This window comes from Mustela erminea, chromosome Y, assembly GCF_009829155.1.
Source record: "Mustela erminea isolate mMusErm1 chromosome Y, mMusErm1.Pri, whole genome shotgun sequence".
NCBI classification, from domain to species: Eukaryota; Metazoa; Chordata; class Mammalia; order Carnivora; family Mustelidae; genus Mustela; species Mustela erminea.
Window position 1 is genome coordinate 3,659,942 of NC_045636.1, and position 18,663 is coordinate 3,678,604.

The 18,663-nt window shown below is 38.0% G+C and overlaps 1 protein-coding gene across 1 annotated transcript; it reads right to left on the bottom strand.

Moving 5' to 3' along the window:
- Positions 1-16,156: 16,156 nt before the first annotated feature.
- On the bottom strand, positions 16,157-18,304 carry LOC116583931 (heat shock transcription factor, Y-linked-like). The gene is made up of 2 exons (XM_032331957.1): positions 17,696-18,304; positions 16,157-16,942 (listed from the first exon to the last, which is right to left on the bottom strand). Exons 1-2 carry the CDS (start codon positions 18,206-18,208, stop codon positions 16,250-16,252), a joined length of 1,206 nt encoding a protein of 401 aa, XP_032187848.1. The 5' UTR covers positions 18,209-18,304; the 3' UTR covers positions 16,157-16,249.
- Positions 18,305-18,663: the final 359 nt, after the last annotated feature.

Below are 18,663 nucleotides of genomic sequence, written 5' to 3' on the forward strand. Positions count from 1 at the left end.
TCCTTTTGCACATTGAGGTCCTTCATCCATTTTGAGTCTATTTTTGTGTGTGGTGTAAGGAAATGGTCCAATTTCATTTTTATGCATGTGGCTGTCCAATTTTCCCAGCACCATTTATTGAAGAGGCTGTCTTTTTTCCATTGGACATTCTTTCCTGCTTTGTCGAAGATTAGTTGACTGTAGAGATGAGGGTCTATTTCTGGGCTCTCTATTCTGTTCCATTGATCTATGTGTCTGTTTTTGTGCCAGTACCATGCTGTCTTGATGATGACAGCTTTGTAATAGAGCTTGAAGTCCGGAATTGTGATGCCACCAACGTTGGCTTTTTTTTTTCAATATCCCTTTGGCTATTAGAGGTCTTTTCTGGTTCCATATAAATTTTAGAAATCTTTGTTCCATTTCTTTGAAAAAGATGAATGGTACTTTGATAGGAATTGCATTAAATGTGTAGATTGCTTTAGGTAGCATAGACATTTTCACAATATTTATTCTTCCAATCCAGGAGCGTGGAACATTTTTCCATTTCTTTGTGTCTTCCTCAATTTCTTTCATGAGTACTTTATAGTTTTCTGAGTATAGATTCTGTGCCTCTTTGGTTAGGTTTATTCCTAGGTATCTTATGGTTTTGGGTGCAATTGTAAATGGGATTGACTCCTTAATTTCTCTTTCTTCTGTCTTGCTGTTGGTGTAGAGAAATGCAACTGATTTCTGTGCATTTATTTTATATCCTGACACTTTACTGAATTCCTGTATAAGTTCTAGCAGTTTTGGAGTGGAGTCTTTTGGGTTTTCCACATATAGTATCATAACATCTGCGAAGAGTGATAATTTGACTTCTTCTTTGCCGATTTGGATGCCTTTAATTTCCTTTTGTTGTCTGATTGCTGAGGCTAGGACCTCTAGTACTATGTTGAATAGCAGTGGTGAAAATGGACATCCCTGCCGTGTTCCTGACCTTAGCGGAAAAGCTTTCAGTTTTTCTCCATTGAGAATGGTATTTGCAGTGGGTTTTTCATAGATGGCTTTGATGATATTGAGGTATGTGCCCTCTATCCCCACACTTTGAAGAGTTTTGATCAGGAAGGGATGCTGTACTTTGTCAAATGCTTTTTCAGCATCTATTGAGAGTATCATATGGTTCTTGTTCTTTCTTTTATTGATGTGTTGTATCACATTGACTGATTTGCGGATGTTGAACCAACCTTGCAGCCCTGGAATAAATCCCACTTGGTCGTGGTGAATAATCCTTTTAATGTACTGTTGAATCCTATTGGCTAGTATTTTGTTGAGTATTTTCGCATCTGTGTTCATCAAGGATATTGGTCTATAGCTCTCTTTTTTGATGGGATCCTTGTCTGGTTTTGGGATCAAAGTGATGCTGGCCTCATAAAATGACTTTGGAAGTTTTTCTTCCATTTCTATTTTTTGGAACAGTTTCAGGAGAATAGGAATTAGTTCTTCTTTAAATGTTTGGTAGAATTCCCCCGGGAAGCCGTCTGGCCCTGGGCTTTTGTTTGTTTGGAGATTTTTAATGACTGTTTCAATCTCCTTACTGGTTATGGGTCTGTTCAGGCTTTCTATTTCTTCCTGGTTCAGTTGTGGTAGTTTATATGTTTCTAGGAATGCATCCATTTCTTCCAGATTGTCAAATTTGTTGGCATAAGTTGCTCATAGTATGTTCTTATAATAGTTTGTATTTCTTTGGTGTTAGTTGTGATATCTCCTCTTTCATTCATGATTTTATTTATTTGGGTCCTTTCTCTTTTCTTTTTGATAAGTCGGGCCAGGGGTTTATCAATTTTATTAATTCTTTCAAAGAACCAGCTCCTAGTTTCGTTAATTTGTTCTATTGTTTTTTTGGTTTCTATTTCATTGATTTCTGCTCTGATCTTTATGATTTCTCTTCTCCTGCTGGGCTTAGGGTTTCTTTCTTGTTCTTTCTCCAGCTCCTTTAGGTGTAGGGTTAGGTTGTGTACCTGAGACCTTTCTTGTTTCTTGAGAAAGGCTTGTACCGCTATATATTTTCCTCTCAGGACTGCCTTTGTAGTGTCCCACAGATTTTGAACCGTTGTATTTTCATTATCATTTGTTTCCATGATTTTATTCAATTCTTCTTTAATTTCCTGGTTGACCCATTCATTCTTTAGAAGGATGCTGTTTAGTCTCCATGTATTTGGGTTCTTTTCAAACTTCCTTTTGTGGTTGAGTTCTAGCTTTAGAGCATTGTGGTCTGAAAATATGCAGGGAATGATCCCAATCTTTTGATACCGGTTGAGTCCTGATTTAGGACCGAGGATGTGATCTATTCTGGAGAATGTGCCATGTGCACTAGAGAAGAATGTGTATTCTGTTGCTTTGGGATGAAATGTTCTGAATATATCTGTGATGTCCATCTGGTCCAGTGTTTCGTTTAAGGCCTTTATTTCCTTGCTGATCTTTTGCGTGGATGATCTGTCCATTTCAGTGAGGGGAGTGTTAAAGTCCCCTACTATTATTGTATTATTGTTGATGTGTTTCTTTGATTTTGTTATTAATTGGTTTATATAGTTGGCTGCTCCCACGTTGGGGGCATAGATATTTAAAATTGTTAAATCTTCTTGTTGGACAGACCCTTTGAGTATGATATAGTGTCCTTCCTCATCTCTTATTATAGTATTTGGCTTAAAATCTAATTGATCTGATATAAGGATTGCCACTCCTGCTTTCTTCTGATGTCCATTAGCATGGTAAATTCTTTTCCACCCCCTCACTTTAAATCTGGAGGTGTCTTCGGGCTTAAAATGAGTTTCTTGGAGGCAACATATAGATGGGTTTTGTTTTTTTATCCATTCTGATACCCTGTGTCTTTTGACAGGGGCATTTAGCCCATTAACATTCAGGGTAACTATTGAGAGATATGAATTTAGTGCCATTGTATTGCCTGTAAGGTGACTGTTACTGTATATGGTCTCTGTTCCTTTCTGATCTACCACTTGTAGGTTCTCTCTTTGCTTAGAGGACCCCTTTCAAGATTTCCTGTAGAGCTGGTTTGGTGTTTGCAAATTCTTTCATTTTTTGTTTGTCCTGGAAGCTTTTAATCTCTCCTTCTAATTTCAATGATAGCCTAGCTGGATATAGTATTCTTGGCTGCATGTTTTTCTCGTTTAGTGCTCTGAAAATATCATGCCAGCTCTTTCTGGCCTGCCAGGTCTCTGTGGATAAGTCAGCTGCCAATCTAATATTTTTACCACTGTATGTTACAGACTTCTTTTCCCGGGCTGCTTTCTGGATTTTCTCTTTGTCACTGAGACTTGTAAATTTTACTATTAGGTGACGGGGTGTGGGCCTATTCTTATTGATTTGAGGGGCATTCTCTGAACCTCCTGAATTTTGATGCTCGTTCCCTTTGCCATATTGGGGAAATTCTCCCCAATAATTCTCTCCAGTATACCTTCTGCTCCCCTCTCTCTTCTTCTTCTGGAATCCCAATTATTCTAATGTTGTTTCATCTTATGGTGTCACTTATCTCTTGAATTCTCCCCTCGTGGTCTAGTAGCTGTTTGTCCCTCTTTTGCTCAGCTTCTTTATTCTCTGTCATTTGGTCTTCTATATCACTAATTCTTTCTTCTGCCTCATTTATCCTAGCAGTGAGAGCCTCCATTTTTGATAGCACCTCAATAATAGCTTTTTTGAGTTCAACTTTGTTAGATTTTAGTTCTTTTATTTCTCCAGAAAGGGCTTTTATATCTCTCGAGAGGGTTTCTCTAATATCTTCCATGCCTTTTTCGAGCCCGGCTAGAACCTTGAGAATTGTCATTCTGAACTCTAGATCTGACATATTACCAATGTCTGTATTGATTAGGTCCCTAGCCTTCGGTACTGCCTCTTGTTCTTTTTTTTTGTGTTGAATTTTTCCGTCTTGTCATTTTGTCCAGATAAGAGTATATGAAGGAGCAAGTAAAATACTAAAAGGGTGGCAACAACCCCAGGAAAATATGCTTTAACCAAATTAGAAGAGATCCCAAGTCGTGAGGCGGGAGAAAGGGGATAAAAAGAGGTTCAAAAAGAAAGAAAGAAAAAAAAAAAAGAAAAGAAAAGAATTAAAAAAAAACAAATAAGAAAAATATAAAAAATAAAAAATATATATATTAGATAAACTAGTTAAAAAACATTAAAAAAGAAAAAGGTAAAAGTTAAAAAAAAACATTTTACCAGAAGGCGAGAAAAAAAAAACAAAAAATGAAAAAGAAAAAATTAAATTAACTGCAAGGCTAAAAAAAAATCACAGGGAGAAAGCCATGAGTTCTGTGCTTTGCTTTCTCCTCCTCTGGAATTCTGCTGCTCTCCTTGGTATTGAAACCACACTCTTTGGTAGGTGAACTTGGTCTCGGCTGGATTTCTTGTTGATCTTCTGGGGGAGGGGCCTGTTGTATTGATTCTCAAGTGTCTTTGCCCCAGGTGGAATTGCACCGCCCTTACCAGGGGCCCGGGGTGAGTAATCTGCTCAGGTTTGCTTTCAGGAGCTTTTGTTCCCTGAGCGCTTTCCGTAGAGTTCCGGAGGACGGGGATACAAATGGCGGCCTCCTGGTCTCCGGCCCAGAGGAGCCGAGAGCCCAGAGCCCCACTCCTCAGTGCGCCCTCAGAGAACAGCGCCCAGTTACTCCTGTCTGCCTGACCTCCAGCCGCGCTCCGAGCTCACCGAGCCTGCGACCGGTTCAAGGTAACACCGAGCTGTGAGCTTACTGTCAGCTCTGTCTCTGTAGCCCGCTTTCCCATTCCAATACCCGCAAGCTCTGTGACACTCAGACACCCCCGATCCTTCTGTGACCCTGCAGGACCTAGGGCCACGCTGACCCTGCATGGGCTTCGCCCCGGTTTAGCCTCTGGAGCGATGTCCCTCAGCGGAACAGACTTTTAAAAGTCCTGATTTTGGGCTCCGTTGCTCCGCCGCTTGCCGGGAGCCAGCCCCTCCCCCCGGGGTCTATCTTCCCGTTGCTTTGGATTCACTTCTCCACCGGTCCTACCTTTCAGAAAGTGGTTGTTTTTCTGTTTCCAGAATTGCTGTTCTTCTTCTCTTCGATCTGCCGATGGATTTTCAGGTGTTTGCAATCTTTAGATAAGCTATCTAGCTGATCTCCGGCTAGCTGAAGTAGTCTCAGCCTGCTACTTCTCTGCCATCTTGACTCCTCCTCCGAATTTTGTTTTTCTTTTCAACATTTCCTTAGCAATTCAGGGTCTCTTCTGATTCCATACAAATTTTAGGATTGTTTGCTCCAGCTCTTTGAAAAATGCTTGTGGGATTTTGATTGGAATGATATTGAAAGTATAGATTGCTCTGGGCAGTATAGACATTTTAACAGGGTTTGATTTTTTTTTTTTTTTTGTTTTTTCTGATCCATGGTCTTCCATCTTTTTGTGTCTTCTTCAATTTGTTTCATGAGTGTTCTGTAGGTCCTCAAGTACAGGTCCTTTACCTCATTGGATAGGTTTATTCCCAGGTATCTTATGGTTCTTTGTGCTATATTAAATGGAATCGATTCTCTAATTTCCCTTTCGGTATTTTCATTGTTACTATATAGAAAGGCAACTGATTTCTGTAAAATGATTTTGTAATCTGCCACATTACTGAATTTGAATTCTAGTAGTTTGGGGGTGGAGTCTTTTGGGTTTTCCATATAAAGTATCATATCACCTGTGACAGTTTGCCTTCTTAATTGCCAATTAATAAAATGCCTTTTATTTCTCTTTGTTGTCTGATTGCTGTTGCTCGGACTTCTAATACTATGTTGAGCAAGAGTTGTGAGAGTGGGCATCCTTGTCGTGTTCCTGATTTCAAAGGGAAGGCTGTCAGCTTTTTCCCATTCAGGATGATATTTGCTGTCGGTTTTTCATAGATAGATTTTATGAGGTTCAGGAATGTTCCCTCTGTCCCTATACTTTGAAGCATTTTAATCAGGAACAGGTGCTGGATTTTGTCCAATGGTTTTCTGCATCAATTGAGAGGATGTGGTTCTCCTCTCTTCTCTTATTGGTTTGTTCTATCACATTAATCGATTTGCGAATGTCAAACCATCCTTGCAACCCAAGGATGAATCCCACCTGGTTATTGTGGTTAATCTTTTTAATGTGCTGTTGGATCCTATTAGCTAGGACCCTGTTGAGAATCTTAGCATCCATATTCATCAGGGATATTCGTCTGAAGTTCCCCTTTTTGGTGGGGTCTTTGCCTGGTGTGGGGATCAGGGTAATGCTGGATTCTAAAAAGAGTCTGGAAGTTTTCCTTCTGTTTCAACTTTTTGAAACAGCTTCAGGAGAATAGGTGTTATTTCCTCTTTGAATGTTTGGTAGAATTCTCCAGGGAATATGTCTGGTCCTGGACTCTTGTTTTTTAGGAGGTTTTCAATCACTGTTTCAATCTCGTTACTAGATATCAGTCTATTAGGGTTGTCAATTTCTTCCTGGTTCAATTTTGGGAGATTATAGGCTTCCAGGAATGCATCCATTTCACCGAGGTTGTTTAACTGTTGAGAGTAACTGTTGAGAATAACTTCTGATGATTGTTTCTATTTCCTTCGTGTTAGTTGTGATCACTCCCTTTTCATTCATAATTTTATGAATTTGGGCCTTCTCTCTTTTCTTTTGGATTAGTTTGGCCAATGGTTCATCAATCTTATTGATTGTTCAAAAAAAAAAACAGCTTCTATTTTCATTGATGTGTTCTACTGTGTCTCTAGTTCCCATCTCATTGATCTCTGCTCTAATCTTGATTATTTTCCTTCTTGTATGTGGAGTTGGCTTAATTTGTTGTTGATTCTCCAGTTCTTTAAGGTGTAAAGACAGCTGGTGTTTTCTGGATTTTTCCATTTTTTTGAGGGAGTCTTAGATATGTATTTCCCCTTAGGACTACCTTTGCTGTATCCCATAGGTTTGGTCCAAAGTGTCTTCATTCTCAATCATTTCCATGAATTAAGTTTTTCTTTATTTCCTGGTTGATCCAAGCATTCTTAAGCAAGGTGGCCTTTAGCTTCCAGGTGTTTGAATTCCTTCCAAACTTTTCATTGTGGTTGAGCTCCAGTTTCAAAGCACTGTGATCTGAGAATATTCAGGGAATAACCTCAATCTTTGGTATCAGTTGAGCCCTGATTTGTGACCCTGTATGTGATCTATTCTGGAGATGGTTCATCTGCACTCAAACAGAATGAGTATTCTGTTGTTTTAGGGTGGAATGTTCTGTATATATCTATGAGGTCCATCTGATCCAATGTGCCATTCAATGCTCTTGTTTCTTTATTGATTTTCTGCTTGGATGATCTGTCTATTACTGAAAGTGGCATGTTAAGATCTCCTACTATTTGTGTATTCCTACCAATATGACTCTTTATCTTGATTAATAGTTTTCTTATGTAATTGGCTGCTCTCCTATTAGGGGCATAAATATTTCCAATTGTTAGATCATCGTAATGGATAGTCCCTTTAAGAATGATGTAGTGTCCTTCTGTATCTCTGAGTACAGTCTTTAGTTTAAAATCTAATTTATCTGATATGAAAATGACTCCCCCAGCATTCTTTTGAGGCCTATTAGCATGAAAGATGCTTCTCCATCCCTTCACTTTCAGTCTGGATGTATCCTTATTTTCAGAATGGGTCTCTTGTAGGCAACATATGAATGGGTCCTGTTGTTTTATCCATACTATAACCCTGTGTCATTTTATGGGTGCATTTAGGCCATTCCTGTTTCAAGTGATTATGGAGAGATACATTTTTTATTGACATCCTGTTACCTGTGAAGTCTTTGTTTCTATACATTGTCTGCATAAATTTGTGTTTAGTGATATTTTTGTTTTTGTTTTTGTTTTTTCTCTTTTCAAACCCTCCTTAATATTTCTTGCAGTTCCAGCTTGGTGGTCACATTCTTTTTTAACCCTTGCTGGTCTTGGAGGCTCTTTATCTCTCCATCCATTTTGAATATAAGTCTTGCTGGATAAAGTATTCTTGGGGCTATATGTTCTTCTCATTTAGAGCCCTGAATACATCTTACCAGTCCTTTCTGGCTTTCCCGGTTTCTGTGGACAGGTCTGATATTATTCTGATGGGCTTTCCTCTGTATGCAAGGAATCTCTTCCCCCTAGGCACTTTCAAGAGCTCCTTTTTAAAATTATATTTCATCACTTTACAATCAGGTGTCTCTAGGTCTTTCTAGATTCTGTGATCTTGCGGGGGCGTGGGGAGGCCTTTTTGCCTCTAGAACACAAACACTGGTTCCGTTCATCAGATTGGGAAAATTTTCGTGGATAATTTGTTCAACTATATATTTTAGTCTTCTTTCTTTCTCCTCTCCCTCAGGAATTCCAATAATTCTGACATTGGAACATTTTATGTCATCATTTATTTCCCTAATTCTGTTTTCATTGTTTCTAAACTGTTCCAGGCTTCCCCCTGATCCTTTTTCCTCTATCAGTTTGTCCTCTAGATCACTAATTCTATCTTTAGCCTCAGTTCCCTATCTTTTAGAGAATTTAGATTTGATTTGAACTCATTAGGAGCATTGTTAATAAATCTTTCATGGAGGTTTTCACTTCTGCCCTAATCAGTTCCATTTTGTCATCAAAGACTTCCTCCCAGTCCTACCTAGCTATTGCCTGGATAATTGTTAGCCTGAATTTCATTTCTGACATGCTATTAATGTCCATATCCAATAGCTCTGATGGAGAGGGCCCAGTCTCTGAATTTTTCTTCTGTTGGGTATTCCTACTCCTAGTCACTTTGGTGAGAGATGGCTGAATGGATGTGTACCTGAATGTATCAAACGTGGTTTAGGCAAGGTGCACCCTGGAATGCTTCTGAGCAATTGAGCGTCCCCACTAAAAAGAAAGAAAAAGAAAAAAAGAGAGAGACAGAGACAGGAAAAATAAAATAAAAGTGAAGGCCCTGCCCAAATGGGCCTGAAAAGTAAGATTTGTGAATATACAAACACAAGCAGACAAACAAAAAGACTGACAAAAGTAGATGACAAGAGAGATAAATAAATAAATAAAAGAACCCCATCAAAACAACCCCAAGTAAGATTTGTATACTACCAGAACAAAAATATATACACAGAAACACTGACAGAAGAAAAGATAAGAGGGTGGTTATAAATTCTCATTGTCAGTGTCAAAGGTTATTTTGATTCTTCCTGGATGTATCTTGATATCTTTGTTAAAAGACTCAACTTTCCTGAAATAAAGGGAATTAAAACTGGTTTACATATAGGGGTGGCATTGATTGGGGAAAGGGGATTACCTTGAAGCTTATCTCTATATGAATATTAAAAATAAATAAATAAATAAATAAAATTTAAAAATAGAAAAGCAAAAGACAAACACAGGTGTATGTATCAAAAAAGTTCATGTTAAAAGGTTTTTATGGAATCTGACGTACTGAACGTTTCATTGTAATGGTAAATCGGTTAAAAGCTTATATTAAAAAAATGAAAATAATCAGAATAGTGAGAATGAATTAAAAATAATGTTGTAAAGTAGTGGTGGTTTTCCTCTTCTATTTTTGCTTCTTGTTGTTGGGTTTTTTTGGCTGGCTTTCTAGGGGAGGGGCCTGCCAAGTGGTTATTCAGCAAGGCTTGCTAGAGTTGAGTCCTCCTGTCCCAATCAAGGGGCTGGGCTCTGAGGAAACCGGTTTTTCAAACTTTTGTTCTCTGGAGGTTTTTTTTTGTTTGTTTGTTAGTTAGTTTTTTCTGGAGGGTTTTTTGTTTTTGTTTTTTGTTTGTTTGTTTCTTTGTTTTTTCTCCGTTGGTGGCTTTTGGTGGTTCTTTGGAGGTTTAGAGGAAAGCAAACTGCATCCAGACCTCCATCTCAGAGAGAAGCCTCTGTTTGTTCCTCTCCGGTTGTTTCAGAACACATAAATTCCCCCTCCACCACTGGCAGAGCACATCCCCAATCACAGTCTTTGGGATTACAGGAACTCTCACTTGCACCCAAAATCATAAGAAATATGAGCCGCGGTTGTCTGTGCAGCTCCAAACCACCAGGGAGGTCCCAACCAGAGACAGCACACTGATACTTTCACACTGGCCCTGGCTGAGAGTGATCAGACTCTGGGGTCCTAGAGAATGCCTGGATGGACCTCTCTCAGGGGTGGGTATCGGGGGTGACTCAGATAGCACAGCATGTGTGCAGAGTGCAAAACTCTATGGTTCTGTTGTCTGTTGTCCACAGCAGGTTCCCTAACCCTCATGGATGCCACCACCCAGTTGCTCTCAGGGTCAGGGATCAAGACCTGGCTTCTTCGCTGTGTTCTCTGGTTCCCTGCCAGCGGTGGCCATCCTGAGTCCATGGGTTTAAGTCCCTGTCCCTAACCATGCAATTCCACCAATTTCCCCTTAAGATCTTTTGCTCTTTTTGAGTGCTTTCAAACAGACTTCAAGTTAATGCTGGCCCCCAATCACAGGGCATTCTCATATTGGATTATGACTTTCCAATTGGTCACTTCTGGTGGCTCCCTCCTCCTTTTGTTTATCTTCCTTTTGTTTACAAGTCCCATGTTCCCACTCTGCTTTACCATCCCACTGACATCTTCTGCCCCCATAGAGATCCAGAAGTGTACAATTCTAATATCAGGCAAATTTCATGAGTGATCAGAGTTCTTTGGTGGGTAATCAGCTCACTTTAGGGGACAGGTTGAAACAGTGCCTTCTACTTCTCTGCCATCTTGTCTCCCTTCTATACTCTCTTTTCTGACTTTTTTTAAACCAGGTTGAGTGAAATATAGAAACCTTCCTTTAAATTCTTTAGCACTCCACTATTTACAATTGCCTTAAATCCTTCCTTTAATTACCTTTAGCACAATGTCAGATAATGTTATACAATTTATATTATTTTGCATTCTTGTTTTTCCATTATTTCTCATTTTTTGCTGAAATTTAAAATATTTATGCTTTCTACTTTTAATTAGCTTCAAGTATGTTCAAAATTTCACATTTAAGCAGTTTTATCATGGCAGTTTTAAAGCCTTAGATGATTCTGATGTCTGGTAATTCTTTGTTGGTACTTCTAATTTTTCATTCAGGTTGAGAGTTTTCTGTTCCTTGCACAGGGTGTGATTTTTATTTGAAAGTTGGAAATTTAGGGTATTTTTTGAAACTCTGGATGTTGTTATAATTTCCTTCTCTTGTAGTAAGCTGTGTGATACCACTCAAACAGGGGAAAGAGATGTCCTGCTATGTGGCAACAGAATTTCAAATTTTCTCATGGACTACCTATGACACTTGATGAAAAAGTACTCCTCATTACTGATGAGTAAGCAAGCTTCCACTCCCCATAGGCCTACTGGTATCTTTGTGGCTAAGAGGAAAGAGGTGCCTCTTTACTGTAATAAAAAATCCCAGCTCTCTACTTGGCCTTATCTAGTACTATCCCAACAGAAGCTTGAGGCCCTTTGTTATTCCTTGATGCAATGGAATTCTAACCTGGGTTTGCTGACCTGAGTGAAACTGTTCCATTTTTGTTGTTGGCTAAAGTACAGTAATTAATGTATAACAGATTTCTGTCTTGGTATGATACTCCTTTCCTAGCCCCTTGGATAGAGAAAGCAGTTTTTATTGGGGCATTTTTGTCTGTGCCTATTTGCATGTCTGGGTTTCTTTAGGACAAAGTCAGTGAAGTATAAGGCAAAAAGATCTAGGTGCACAGATAAAAACACATTCTCAGACACACACAAGCGCAAAGACATATTCCTATATAGCCTCATCCACAAATTAAAAAGTCCAGGGAAATTACCAACTCATCATTTGCTGGTTCTTTTTTTTTTTTTAAAGATTTTATTTATTCATTTGACACAGAGAGATCACAAGTAGGCAGAGAGGCAGGCAGAGAGAGAGAGAGAAGGAAGCAGGCTCCCCGCGGAGCAGAGAACCGGATGCGGGACTCGATCCCAGGACCCTGAGATCATGACCTGAGCCGAAGGCAGCGGCTTAACCCACTGAGCCACCCAGGCACCCCATTTGCTGGTTCTTGAGGTTCTTCATTAATTTACTTATTTTGTCCACCTTTCAGAGTCTTTTTACAAAATTTGTTTTATACATAAAACCTAAGAATTGTAGTTGTACTTATGTGTATTATAGGGAATACTGTATTTATTTCTTTCATAGAACATCTGTAGTATTCTTTTTGGGCCATATGTTGGAAGCTATTTTTTAGATGAATGATTTTAAGTCAGACCCTAAGCAAGAATAATGTTTATTTATTCTCAATCTCAAGAAATCCCATGATGTGTTGTGGGTTAGAATATTCTGAGACCGTGGGTTATATTGAAATTATGTTGTTTTATACTTTAGAGTATAAAGAATTAGGAGAGGTAGGAAAAGCATAGTCAAGTCATGCTTACCTCTTTCCTGCATTTGCTTATTCACTTTCCTGTCTTTTCTTTCTGACACCTCATTCTGTCCTTACTTTTGCCATATTTACTTCACATACTTTAAACAGCTTATCCATCCTCTCATTTTCTCCCATGATTTTTCTTTTGATTCTCCCGATGTTCTCCATTTACCCACTTAAAGCTTTTTCACTTATTATTTTAGGACTCAACTTTTTCCTTTGAAACATTTATGTAGAACATTCTACCATGTTGCTAAGCTACATTCTCTATAATTTCACATCAGAGAACTAAAAAATAGTGTTTAAAGGCATATAGACATCTGTGACCATGGTATTGTCCTGAAACTCCAGGAAGAAATCAGAGTGATGACTCTAAAGTTTTCTGTGTAGGCACAACTTGAAAATATGTGTTGATCCAATAGGATGATTGATAGAATCAATTGTTAGCCTAAGATCTGTGGATGTTCAGATCTATACTTCTTCCCAATCCCAGCTATCTCAGAGGCCAAGGGGATAAATTTTGTAACTGTTATGCACATCAGTCAGCATAATAGTTGGAATACTGTTGTAGAAACAGAACTGGTCATAGGGAAGTTCTATTTTTAATTTCTTAAGGAACCTCCACACTGTTCTCCAAAGTGGCTGCACCAACTTGCATTCCCACCAACAGTGTAAGAGGGTTCCCCTTTCTCCACATCCTCTACAACATTGTTTTTTAATGTCTTGTTAATTTTGGCCATTTGAACTAGTGTAAGGTGTATCTCAGTGTGGTTTTAATTTGAATCTCCCTGAGGGCTAGTGATGATGAACATTTCTTCATCTGTCTGTTTGCCATTTGTTCACTACTGAGTATTTACCCCAAAGATACAGATGTAGTGAAAATAAGGGCCATCTGTATCCCCAAATGTTCATAGCAGCAATGTCCACAGTTGCCAGACTGTGGAAATAGCCAAGATGCCCTTTAAGATATGAATGGATAAAGAAGATATGGTCCATATATACTATGGAGTATTATGTATCCTTCAGAGCAGCTCTGTAGGAGATTATGCTGAGTGAAATACGTCAATCAGAGAGAGTCAATTATCATACGGTTTTGCTTATTTGTGGAGCATAAGGAATAACACAGAAGACATTGGGAAGAGAGAAGAGAGTTAGCGGAAATTGGAGGTGGACAATAATCATGAGAGACTGTAAACTCTGAAAAACAAACCAAGGATTTTAGAGGAGAGGTGAGTGGGGGATTGGATGAGCCTGGTGGTGGGTATTAAGGAGGGCACATATTTCATGGATCACTGGTTATAGTGCATAAACAATGAATCTTGGAAAGTGGAAAAATAAAGTAAAAAAAAAAAAAAGGAAACAGCTGGTAAGTATGTAGCAAATTCTCTCAGTGAATGACTTGTCAAAGAAGAAGTTGAAAAAATTGTGGAAGGCAGAGAAATAATCCTATATTTCAGTGAAACAGAAGGGGGAAAAGCCTTTATAGTGGTAGTAACCATAATTTCCAAGTTTTCATAATGGTCAAAAAACTGGAAACTGAAAATTTAGTGCATGCAGTGATAACTAGTGATTTAGTTTCATTAAGCCAGACTCTTTATCTGTAGTGTGTGCAACTGTGAACTACCTTTGAAAGAAAATTTCCAGTGAAGAATAAGACCAGATATGATAATAGTGAAAGACAGGGGATATTTAGTCACAAAAAGTAAATTTTGATTGGCTTACACCAACATTCATTTATTGTTCATTCTATATATATATATATATATGTATATATATATATATATATATATATAAACATACTACTTGACAGTAACCATGCTCAATCTGTGCCAATGTCCAAGATAAAGTAAAGGCATCCAACAGGTTACATCTGCTTAAAGTAGTAGTCTAAATAATCCAGGAGAGGGACTTCTAAACCCAGGAAAGAGCTGGCATAAAATTTATATGATTGGAATTGGCATGACTAAAAAGAGTTTGAATATAACTCAAAATGGGCAGTGGAATGGAAACCTATGTACTTGCTAACATAAACAGTTGTCTTTTTTTTTTTTAAGATTTTATTTTATTTATTTGAGAGAGAGACAGTGAGAGAGAGCATGAGACGCAAGAAGGTCAGAGGGAGAAGCAGACTCCCCATGGAGCTGGGAGCCTGATGCGGGACTTGATCCCGGGACTCTGGGACTGTGACCTGAGCCAAAGTTGCTTAACCAACTGAGCCACCCAGGTGCCCATAAACAGTTGTCTTTAAGACACTTGTTAACTATGCCAAATTTCAGGGTTCAGAATTTAAAAGGCATCCATATGTTCATAGCAGCAATGACCACGGTTACCAAACTGTGGAAAGAACCTAGATGCCCTTCAACAGACGAATGGATAAGGAAGATGTAGTCCATATATATTATGGAGTATTATGCCTCCATCAGAAACGATGAATACCCAACTTTTGTTATCAACATGGATGGGGCTGGAAGAGATTATGTTGAGTGAATAAGTCAAGCAGAGAGAGTCAATTATCCTATGGTTTCACTTATTTGTGGAGCATAAGAAATAACATGGGGAGATGGAGAGGAGAAGGGAGTTCAGGGAAATTGGAAGGGGAGGTGAACCATGAGAGACTATGGACTCTGAGAAACAAACTGAGGGTTTTGAAGGGGCGGGGGGGTGGGAGGTTGGAGGAGCCTGGTGGTGTATTATGGAGGGCCCGTATTGCATGGAGCACGGGGTGTGGTGCAAAAATAATGAATACTGTTATGCTGAAAATAAATTTAAAAAATAAAAAATAAAATACAAAAATACAAAAAAAAGTATCCCACAACATTTTCTCTGCACAATGTACACTTCACCAGGTCTAATAACAGCAGTGTCTGAAAGATGACGGCATGTTGGTTTCTGCATGCCACATATTGAGATGTGTTTAAGTCATTTGATTAATTGTTATAAGACTAATTTAAGTTTGTAATTGAAATATTATCTTCTTAATAAAAGTTTTTAAAATAAAATAAAATAAAAGGCATCCATAACAGCATAAGGAATTAAGCCTGGAGTAGGCTGTGAATGGAATCAGAAAGCAACATAAATGTATCCATTAAAAAAAAATTAAATGTGCATTAACAAGGGGGAGAAAATAAAAGCACAAACTGGAATGTTTTGAGATCACTATGGTAAGAGAGGCCTCTGATAATGCCACTTGTAAAATTACACATTTTGGTGGATGCAGTCCATGACTGTAGCATGTGATAACATAATGGTTGCTACACTGGTAAGTGTGTTATATATTCCAATATGAACGTATTTTTTAATGAAGACCACCTTTGCCAACTAAAATCCAAGGGCTTTCCTAAATAACTGTGAGAATATGAGAAAATATTAAATACTGTGTATTTGTCTTTTCTAAATTTTATTTATATTTCATTCACTTCCATATCAATTTTAAGAGTTTATTTATTGGAGAGTGCACAAGCATGGGGGGAGAGAGAGGAAGAAGCAGATACTGAGCAGAGAGCCTTGTGTGGGACTCTATCCCAGCACCCTGGGATCATGACCTGAGCCAAACGCAGATGCTTAACTGACTGAGTCACCCAGGTGCCCGTTTCCACATCTTTGTAATTTATGCCCTAATTTGATTCATCCTGGACTATTTCAGAAATTACTTAACTTCAATTTTTTTTCCTATGCTCCCGTTCTTTTTTAAACATAACTTATTTATGTTGCACTTCAAATGTTGTTAAATTACAAAAAATACAATACATAATAATTTTACTCTATTTCAAAAAATAACGATAATGAAACCATGAAGATGAACATGTAATTTTATTGTTCAGATAAGAGAATCACCAATGTGTGGTCATTTGCCAACAAGTGATAATCTTTGTTATCTTGCATAATGATAGTCTTTTGATAGATCAGTTATAATTAGTTTGATGTGCATATGATGGAGAGGGTTGATGAGTTGACCTTGAAAGTGAGGCAGTAGAAGTATCAGCTATCATTGGTATTGTGAACCATGGGTTGCCTGCTGGTTGCAGGTTAGAAAAACGAGCCTCACTAGCTGACAAATCAGCATATCTAGTTGAAAAAGTAGAAGGCTCCACCATTGTTCCAAAATAACTGCTCTGCAAGGGAGATATGATACGGTACTGAGATGTAGAAGTTGTAGTTGTAACGAAGTTTACAATGTGGCCATTTGCTTGAGTGTAGCTGCTATGTGAGTGCATGTGAAAAGTGGTCAACTGGTTTAAAACAGCATGTTGTTCCATTCCAACTTGTTCTGATGGTCTGATTGGTCTGACTGACGTTGTTGCAGGAGAAAAATCACTTCTCATGGGGGAAGTTGTAGCAATTCTCTGGCTGGGAGAAGGCTTCCTTATTAGAGGCAGATTTAAATTGGTGGAGTTTGAGCATACCCTTTCTCCACTAGTTTTAGCAACAAAACCAGAATTAAGACTGTCCACATTATCCCCTCCTTTGCAGGATTTCTTGTTGATATCTTGAACTAGTGATACTGCAGAAGCATTTTTAATTCCGACTCTTCTTTTCATTCTTACTAAAAGTTGGGGGCAGCCTCGTTTAAAATTTGGATTATGATAGAACTGTAACTAAAACCAAAGAAGAAAGTTACTAAGTGACATTCCCAACCAATATAAAAGATAAGATAACATGTAAAATCTGACTTCTTTCATCATACAAAGACATCTAATAATATATGTACTATTATATTTTTTAAAATTTACTTACTGGAAACAAACATTTAATTATGGTTTGTGAAAATCTGTTATATATTTACAAGTAACAGTGAATAGCAGTTTAAGTGGCTTCAGGACCTTATTTAAATAGAAGTTCATTCTAAGGGTCAAAGATACCAGCAAAATTTCTTATAACCCTGAAAGCTTCATGCATAAGCTAGCCTCAATTTTTTCTTTTTCTTCTTTTTTCTTTTAATTAATTTTTAAAATTTATTTTTGGTGTTCCAGAATTCATTGTTTATGTACCACACCCAGTGCTCCATGCAATTCATGCCCTCCTTAATACCGCCAGGCTCATGCAACCTCCCACCCATCTCCCCTCCAAATAGCTCAGTTTTTTTCTCAGAGTCAACAGTCCCTCATGGTTCACCTCCCCCTCCAATTTCCCCCAACTTCCTTCTCCTCTCCAACTCGCAAGGTCCTCCATATTATTCCTTGTGCTCCACAAATAAGCAAAACTGTATGACAATTGATTCTCTAGCCTCAATTTTTAAAAAAATTAGAAATTTAAAAATCTGACTTTAGGCTATATATATGACCGTACTTACTGCTATACAAAGTAAAATCGTATATATTCTTTATTTAAGTAATAACATTTTTAAATACCTTGCTTAAAACAGAGACTTCTTTTTCCTCTGCTAGAAAGTCAGCCAAAGAAGCAGATCTTTGAAAACTCTGTCGCATTTTACTAAATCCATAAAGATTAAGCTGGCGAACTAAACTCTTCATACTTCCAGTTTCAAATATTCTGAAAGGAGCCTTTCTCTCCAAAACTTCTTTCTTGAAAAGTTCCTCATCAATCACTATAGAAGTTCCCTTCTCATCCCACCAAATTGACTTGAATTGATCACTTTCAACTATTTTCCAAAGTTTTCTGGGAAAGGTCAGAGAAAGAAAATCATTATCTTCATCTGGTTCAGAGACACAGAAAGTGTAACGTGGTCTTTTTATCAAGGATCCTCCTGACAAGGCCTGAAAAGCATTTTCTTCAATCATAGACCTCAGGTCCACATCTCCAGTGAATGTGTAATCACACAAAGGAGAGCTAATGGAGGCTGCGGAACCAGTCGATCCATTTTTAAGAGAATCATCTTGAATTTCTGAAGAAACATGTGCCATCTCAAATAAGTTTTCCTTCAGCTATGTTTCTCATCTGCATGGTTTTGAACACTGCAGCTTCAAATGCTACTTTGGCTGGCCTACACAGATAAACTATTCAGACCATCACAATGGCCCACCACCCAAGTTGTTGTGACATCACAAGATCTTGGTCTCCTAGCAATTCAAGGATAACATTCAGCCAGAGTGTTTCCTTTTGAAATTCATTCAGTTAAAAATAAAATACTTAAACTTATGTAGACAATGACCAAAAAAATAAGATCTATAAAATCTAATTTTTACAAAAATTTTTAATGAAATAAATACATAATTATTGTTAGCCCCTGAAATAAAATTATTTCCTTCCTTCTAAACACACTCAAACTAGGTTGATACCAACAACATAAAACCTGATAAAGGAAAACTGCAAAAAAGGAGTAAAACAAAAGATTTAAAATATCCTGACAATTTGGAAT

What these genes read in the sequence shown, in the direction of transcription:
- LOC116583931 (XM_032331957.1), bottom strand. Translation starts at nt 18,208, where the DNA reads ATGGCACATGTTTCTTCAGAAATTCAAGATGATTCTCTTAAAAATGGA. An exon ending in AAGTCTCTGTTTTAAGCAAG is followed by an intron (nt 16,943 to 17,695) that starts GTATTTAAAAAT and finishes CTTTGGTTTTAG; the next exon opens with TTACAGTTCTATCATAATCC.